At 52.0% G+C, this 8,033-nt stretch overlaps 1 protein-coding gene across 1 annotated transcript; it reads left to right on the top strand.

Moving 5' to 3' along the window:
• Window positions 1-1,834: 1,834 nt before the first annotated feature.
• SOD3 (superoxide dismutase 3) lies at window positions 1,835-3,142 on the top strand (the record flags this gene model as incomplete). The annotated part of the gene is made up of 1 exon (XM_084233022.1): window positions 1,835-3,142. The coding sequence occupies one exon, from the start codon at window positions 1,835-1,837 to the stop codon at window positions 2,567-2,569; it is 735 nt and encodes a 244-aa protein (XP_084089148.1). The 3' UTR covers window positions 2,570-3,142.
• Between the last annotated feature and the right edge of the window lie 4,891 nt (window positions 3,143-8,033).

Below are 8,033 nucleotides of genomic sequence, written 5' to 3'. Positions count from 1 at the left end.
TAGCATCTCCCCCTTGGCAGGCTCAGGCTGAATTCACCCTCACTCCCTTCTTCTGGCCCCTGGGGTCTGGTACCACCTTCCAATAAGCCACACTGGAAGTTCAGTCATCCTCAAAGGCTCTGGGTCTTTCCCTCCTGCCTTCCCTACCCTAGTTGTCTCCCCAGCCCCCGCCTTGCTGTATCCTTGCCACCTCCATCTGGGTGAAAGCTTTGGTTTCTGGAAGGGGTTGCTGCAATGGCTTCCAAGCCCATCTCCCTCCCAGCCTCTGCTGCTCTCTGTCTCCATCTCTCCCATGTCCTCTGTGACCCCAGAGTCTAGCCCACACCCTTTTTTCTTGCCACACTTAATGAACTAAAAACCACCTCATCACCCAATTTTCTTCTTAAAAAATTTCACCTGCTTTAGTTCCCGCAGCTAAAAGCCATACTCCTCAGTGCAGTCAACCCAAGCCCTCCGTTCCTGGCTCCAATTTCCCTCTCAGGCCTCCACCCTTCCTGCCGGCACAGGTCCTGTTCTAGCCACAATGCGTTTTTCCTCCTCCCCAAACAAACTGCCCACTCACAACCACAGCCCATGTCACACTGGGCCTCCAGGCTGAAACAGGGGTCCTACGTGGCTTGGCTATAAAACTCCTACTTGTCTTCTATGGCCCTTCTCAAAAGTCACCTCCTCAGGGAAGCCTTCCTGGAGTTCCCCAGGAACTTCCTCTGCCCTACTCAGGCACAAGTTCCCATCTTCAATCACAGGATGACTTTGGAATGATTTGATGGCATGTCTGTCCCCAGGGGACCCCTCACTCAATGATGACATTGTAAATGTCTCTGACCGCTGGGTGAGGGACCAGGAGGCGGGGAGACTGCAGAATAAAACCAAGTTTCTGTCTGTAAGCCTTCAGAAGATGGCAGCAAAGAGCGGGTGGAGCATTTCAGAGAGCCACACAAACCCAGAGGGCAGGGTCAGCAGGTCTTAAGCTTGCCTGTAAGGGAGGCTGCAGTGAATGGCAGACCTGAGGCAGAGAGTTGGGGGAGGGGCAGAGACCTGGGAGACTCCTCCCGAGTCCCCCCCCCATGTCTTTTGAGACACCCCTTCTCACCTCCATGCTGGGAGAGAGGCCTTGAGGGGCTGGGGATCAGATCTGTGGCTCAGAAAGATCCCTGTGAGTTTCTCCAGAGGACCTTTACAAAGGCCCACCCCAGAGAGCCCGGGGGACCTTCAGGGTGGCTGGAGTATTTCAGGACCCCTGGGGGTTCTTAGAGTTTGGAGTGGATCCTCGAGGTTGGGGCGCCCTCAAGATAGAGGGCAGATGTTATACTGGTTGGAGACATCCGTGTGGATGGGGATTTGGGGGTGGTGGTGGCAGAGACCTCAGCCAGTTTGAGGGGTCCCCTGGGGACAGACATGCCATCAAATCATTCCAAAGTCATCCTATGACTGAAGATGGGAACTTGTGCCTGAGTAGGGCAGAGGAAGTCGTCTCTGGCTGAGGGCTCCCCCCAGTCTCTGCCTCTCCCCCATCTCTCTGCCTCCTGTCGGCCACTGGCTGCAGCCTCCCTTCCAGGCGTGCTTAAGACCTGCTGGCCCTGCCAGGGTCTGTGCCCGCTCTCTGAAGTGCTCCACCCCTTCTTCGCTCCACCTTTACAAACACGGCACCTAACAGCTCCTGGAGAAACCCGGGCTTTCCAAAGAGGGGGTGCAGGGCCGCCAAGGGAGCCCCGGGAAGGAGCACTAGAGGGGAGGGGCGATCTTACCTGGCTGGGTTCCCCGAAGGTCCACGTTTCCAGTGACTAAGCCTCGCTCCGGCCCCGCTCCCTGGGGTGCCCGCAGGTGCCCGGCCATGCTGGCGCTGCTGTGTGCCTGGCTGCTCCTGGCGGCCGGCGCCGACGCCACCGGGACGGGTCCGGACGCGGCGGGGCTGAGCGCGCACACGCAGGAGCAGATCCGCGACATGCACGCCAAGGTGACGGCCATCTGGCAGGGGCTGCGGCTGCACCGCGCGGCGGGCCCGGGCTCCGAGGGCGCGCTCCACGCCGCCTGCCGGGTGCAGCCGTCCGCCTCGCTGCAGGCGCCGCAGCCGCGGGTGAGCGGCCTGGTGCTGCTCCGGCAGCCCGCGCCGGGCGCGCTGCTCGAGGCCTTCTTCGACCTGGAGGGCTTCCCGGCCGACAGCAACGCCAGCCGCGCCATCCACGTGCACGAGTTCGGGGAGCTGAGCCGGGGCTGCGAGGCGGCGGGGGCGCACTACAACCCCCTGGGCGTGCCGCACCCGCAGCACCCCGGCGACTTCGGCAACTTCGCAGTGCGCGCCGGCCGCGTCTGGAAGCACCGCGCGGGCCTGGCCCCGGCCCTCGACGGCCCGCACTCCATCATGGGCCGCGCGCTGGTGGTCCACGAGGGCCTGGACGACCTGGGCCGCGGCGGCAACCGGGCCAGCCTGGAGCACGGCAACGCGGGCCCGCGGCTCGCCTGCTGCGTGGTGAGCGCCTGCGGGCCCGAGCTCTGGGCGCGCCAGCTGCAGGAGCACGCCGAGCGCAAGAAGCTGCGGCGCATGGCCGGCGAGTGCAAGACCCCCTGAGGATGCCCGGCCCTGCGCGGGGGCCGCAGGGGTCCCCTGCACACCGACACCCCGCTCGGTCGTGCCATGGGACCCTCTACGCGCGCTGATACTCCTCCGTGCGCCTCGAGACCGCCCCCCGCCTTCTGCCTTAGGTGCCTCTCTCCACTCCCGGAGACACCCTCCACCTTGACGTCGCATCTGCCATGGTTGAGGTCTCCTCCCACCCCGCAAATCCCCTCCACACGGATGCCTCCAACCAGCATCACATCCGCCCTCCATCTTGAGGGCGCCCCAACCTCGAGGATCCACTCCAAACTCTAAGAACCCGCAGAGGTCCTGAGATACTCCGGCCACCCTGAAGGTCTCCTGGACTCTCTGAGGTCCCTTTCCATCCTGCTACTGCCTCACCCATCAGCCCTGACACATCGATACCGTGGGGACCCAACTCCCTCACCCCCTAGGTTCCTCCTAGGCTTCTGAGATTCGTTCTCAAGTCGCCAAGGGTCCTCTCTCCCCACCCACCTCCTGAGCCCTGCCAGCATCTGCAGCGGGCAGTCAGGCCCCTGCCCTCACCCCCAAGTGTTCCCTGCCCATCACCTCCCTGGCAGAATGCTGCTCCTTTGGGAGCTGTTTGGCAATCTTGGTGTTGCACATTAAAAACTAAGCAATTCAGCACTGCATCCAGGCCTGGGTTACTCGTTTTTGTTTGTTTGAGACTTCTCTCCCTGGGAATGTCTATTTTTTTTGGAAATAGCAAAAATATTTTCTAAATCCCTGCAAGACTCGGCTTCTCCTCTTCCAAATCTGCTGGCCACAGAGATGCTCAGTCAATGCTTGTCCTGACCTCCAGTGTGGCATCCAACTTAGAAGGCACCAGGGTCACTCAGGGAAATGAGAAAAAAGCATAAACAGCTTCCTGGGCCATGCCCCACAGCTGCGAAATCCACAGCGAGGGAAGGAAATCTGTTCGCAGCAAGCTTCCTGGTGATGCTGATTCTGGAGCCACCGGCCCGGCAGGAGGTGCTGCCAACTGCCCTGGGACCTGGGGCTTCTCACTGGGTCTGGAGATGCAGCCTGAGTGCATGGCCCAGAGATGGAGACAGGGTCAGGGAAGCGGTTGGCCTTGGTACCTAAGTCCTCAGCCTTCTCCAGCATTGCACGATGCCCTTGATCTTGCCTTCAGCATGACACAGGCAGTTGGAAGCAGAAGCAGGCTGACTGGATCAAGATTTCTTAGAGGCTCATCTTCCCTTTATCATAATGACGATGACAATCTGTGCACAGACTAGATCCATCTTGCATCTACACCTTCATGTATTGGATAAAAACAACCTCCTTGGATAGACCCACTTCCTAGCAGTTGCTTTTCTGCCCCAGTTACTTGGAGGCAACTTCCATTTCTCCCAGATTCCTAAGACCGTGAGTCAAACTGAAGCTCAGCCAGAAACACGTCCCCAGTGGTTATTTTTGCCTCTTACTAGGACTAACTTGTTATTTTAAAATCTTTGCTTTAACCCAAGTGACAGCTGGAGAGAAAGGCTAGTTCCTGGTAACTTTGCTCCACCAACTGGTTCTCACTGGTTTGAAATATTACCTTGAACTCTACAGGTCAGCACTGAAAGGGAATTAGCAAGCAGAGTCTTTAAATATCCTGATCTCAAATAGATGTGTTTGCCTAGCCCCGCAATTAAAAGTTGTGAAAGCGAGGCAGCAATTACGCGGGAATGCACGATGAAGAGGAATAAAATGCCAAACACCCCAGCTTGGATCCTGCTGTCCAGATGATGGGTTAATTCAGGAGGATCGTGGAGGCCTGGACTTTTCTGAAGGAGGTCGGTGCTTCTCATCATTTCTTAGCCTTTCAGGCCTTGATCACAAAAGGTCTTCGGCTGGGTGGGTGGCTTATAAACACCAAAAATTTTCTTCTCACTGTTCTAGAGGCTGGAGGGCCAAGATTCTGGTGTGGTTAGAGCCAGCCCTCTTTGGGGTTCACAGCAGTAGCCTTTTCTCTGCATCCTCAGTGGTGGGAGGGGCTAGGGATCTTCCAGCCCGTCTTGTAAGTCACCAATCTTATTCAAGAGGGCAACCTCCATCATGACTCTGGGGTCCCCCCCACAAAAGGCCTCACCTCCTACTTCCCTTTGTCTTTGGGGATTAGGGTTTCAACATATGAATGGGGGCAGGACACAAACATTCGTATCACAGCAGCCTCAGTTCTTAGTTTCTCTTCTCACTGCCCAGTCCCCCAGACACAAACGGACCCCAGTGGACCCATTCTATTTCCGTTCTGTCCTTTAGTCAGAATGCGATTGATAAGGAATTCCATGGTATCCAGAGCCCCAAACAAACAGTGGGAATTGTTGGAGGGCGTGTTACCATTCACTGGAAGGACAAAGAACTTCATGTCACACGGGGGTTGACAACTCAGGCTCTGATGGAAGGGCTGTTTGGAGGGACACTTAGGAGCTGTGTAAGCTGAGCAAGTCACCTCACTTTTCTGGACCTGAGTTTTCTCACTTATAAGAGGAGAACATCACATTGAATTGTTGTGACAATGAAATCGAGTGTTATTCATGAGGCATATAGCATAGGAGCTTGTAAATGTCTAATAACAAAGGCTAATGTCGGAAAAATACCTACTGATGAATTGGATTGCCTTGTAAGGTAGTGAGTATCCCATAGCTCGAAGGATGCAAATGAAGAGCAGTCACTGATTTTGGGGTTTGTAAGGATTTCTGCATCCGTTAAAAGGCTGAATGAGATGAACTCTGATCCCAGTGCTTGAGGGGAAGGGATCTAAGATGAGGAAAGATTGTGGGTCACACAGCCTGGCATCTGCTTCTTGGCACAGAATCTCACATGTGCCGCCAATAGGAACCATTGGACCCACTTGGCCCCTGGAGTCTATTTTTACTCCTCTCATCTTACAGATCTATTTTGCTAATCTCCTTATATCTGCTGTTTTGACTTCCCAGCCAGCTTGCTAATCAGTTTGCCTATTTGACTCACAGGGTTTGCATTTGTCACTGAGACTTAAACATACACTTGTTTTGATTTCTTTTTGTAAAATTAGAAGCGTTTGATGTAATGACTCTACCTAGACACAGCTGGTAAAGTGAGAAGAATGCTCAAGTTTGCACAGTTTAAACACAATGTAGACAATAATTAGAAATGCTATCTTTAGATGTTTAGGATAAGCTTTTTCTCAGAATTGCAGTGCATTTTTTTCCGAGTGGGGCTTTTCAGTGCCTGTGTATACAGAAATACTAAAAACATAAGAAAATAGAGCAAATCAGTGAGTGCTTTGGTCAACTTGAAAGAGTGCAGGAAATAAACCAACTGATTTTAGATCTGGCATTTTTGACTGAATGCATAAAATCTTTACATTCTCCATATTTTTCATGACTACCATATGAGCTAATAATTTTAGGTGACAGATTGCAACTGGTAAGTCGCTGCACTGTGCTAGAAACCATGCTAAGCCTAGGCCCGGTGTGAGGTGAGGGCGGACAGGAAGAATGACGCAAGTAATAAGGATAGTTAATCACTTATATCAGGGAGATTACTGCATTTTTATTTCAGGTAACAAAAAAAGATATAGTTATGATACATGATGATTATAGAATCCAATAAAGCAAGGTCTGCACATGAATAGAAGTTACTCCTTTCTCTATATTAAACCACAAAATAGCAGCTGGTTTGCTTCTTATTTTTTTATAAGCCAATTGTTTTCAATTTAATAGGCTATCACTGGCCTTAGCTAAAATCCCAAAATGTATTCCTGGGCTCTCACACATTCCAGAAGGTCAAACTTGTCAGGACTATGCAAACTTTCCCTGTGCATCCGAACACACGCTCATTTAGTAAAGAGGTGAAGTGAAGTGTCAGGCAGTGCCTCTCCAGCTATCATTTTAAATTGCCTTCATGTGCTATCAACTTGCTTTGTTTTGTTTTCGTGAGCAACCGTAAGACCGAGATGGGGCCTTCCTATTTTCCCTGCTTCTCCTTTCTAATTAGATTCACTACTGAGTTCTCTATTGCATTTCTCTGATCCTCAAGTTTTTCTCTGTCCAGAAAGACAGCTGGAAAAAGGAATATGTTAAAGCAGTGACTTGAGGGGAAGCCTTTGCCATTTTGACATCCTAATGGAGCATGTGAAGTTAGCCTCACTACCACTAAGGAGGCAGACTGTTAAATGTAGAGGCTTCCAGAATGTAGGCAGGTTGCAGAGGGAGAAGGTGCTCAATTAGAGACCTTTTTTCAAAGAGAAAGTAGGGTCCCACACCATCCACAAGGCTAAGGAGCCTGGAGAGAGCCCCATTTTTCTGAGGAGCAGAAAACCAAGAGGGGCACAGACATGTCATTTCAAGTGAAGATCACCCCAAAGAGCAGATAGCTGTTCACTGAAAATCATTAGAGACTGAACCTTTTATGTCACATGGCAAATTGGGGTGCAAATGTTCCCGTTGAATAACACATCCAAAAGTGCACTCCAACACGTGAATGACTGAGGCCAGAACATCGTGATGGTGTTTGGGAGCCAGGGCTTATTTAAGATTGCCAACTGGGAGGAGGTTCCAGCAGGGATCCAGCTGAATGTCATCAGGGGCCTCCTCGCTACAGAGGCTTCTCGAAGAGCTGAGAGAAGGAAGCAGAAAGGGGGAGGAGAGAGGACTGTGGGTAGAGGAGGCATGGAAGAGGAGTTAGGGATGAGAAATGCCTGGCTTCCAAAAACCAATCCATTTCCACAGGCCTTAATTAAAAGCACGACAAACACTCATATGTAAAAATCCACACCTAAAGGCTCCCAGGTACAGAGCGCTGACGAGAAATGCAGCGTGTGCAAACAAGCTTTCATTAAGAGACCTGTCAGCTCGGTTTCATTTATCCAGACTGTTCTGCCGTCTGCTGGCAACCGAGCTGGAAAAATAATGGAAGGACAGACACACTTGAGGAGTTAAGCAAGGTGGGAATGTTCCAGCTTCAAAACAGGACAGATGAGAAAGGAAGCAGGGGAGAGAAGCAAGGGACTTCTCTTAAACAAACAAACAAACAACTGCTCTCCCCCCAACTCCAAAACTCATCAGTATTGCGATATTTTGGCTTTTTAAGGGAAAAGAGTAAAACAGAACAAAAATAGATAAGTGGGGCTCAGATGTCATGCTGCTGACCTGGTCAAATGTAGGCCCAACTCCCCACTTCTCAAGCCCTGATTTTGTTCAGGTATTCACCTGTCAGAGTCCACATGTCCAGGCACAGATCCTTTCCCAGTTTAGAGGACAATCTTGATGAGTTTAGAGCCATCGCAGTAATTTCCAGGGATTAGTTTAGATAGAGGCACAGTCATTGCCACGGATTGAATATAGGCATGTGGCAATTCTGGTCAATGTAATGTCACGAGAATTGGTTTTCTTGCTCTTAAAACATACACGCACACGTACACACATGTGCACACGGAGAAACTTCCTTTGGACACAGTGTG

Source organism: Talpa europaea, assembly GCF_964194135.1.
Source record: "Talpa europaea genome assembly, chromosome: 5".
In the NCBI taxonomy this organism is placed as follows: domain Eukaryota; kingdom Metazoa; phylum Chordata; class Mammalia; order Eulipotyphla; family Talpidae; genus Talpa; species Talpa europaea.
The sequence above is the reverse complement of the archived record's forward strand: the minus strand, read 5'-3'. Positions and strand labels throughout refer to the sequence as shown.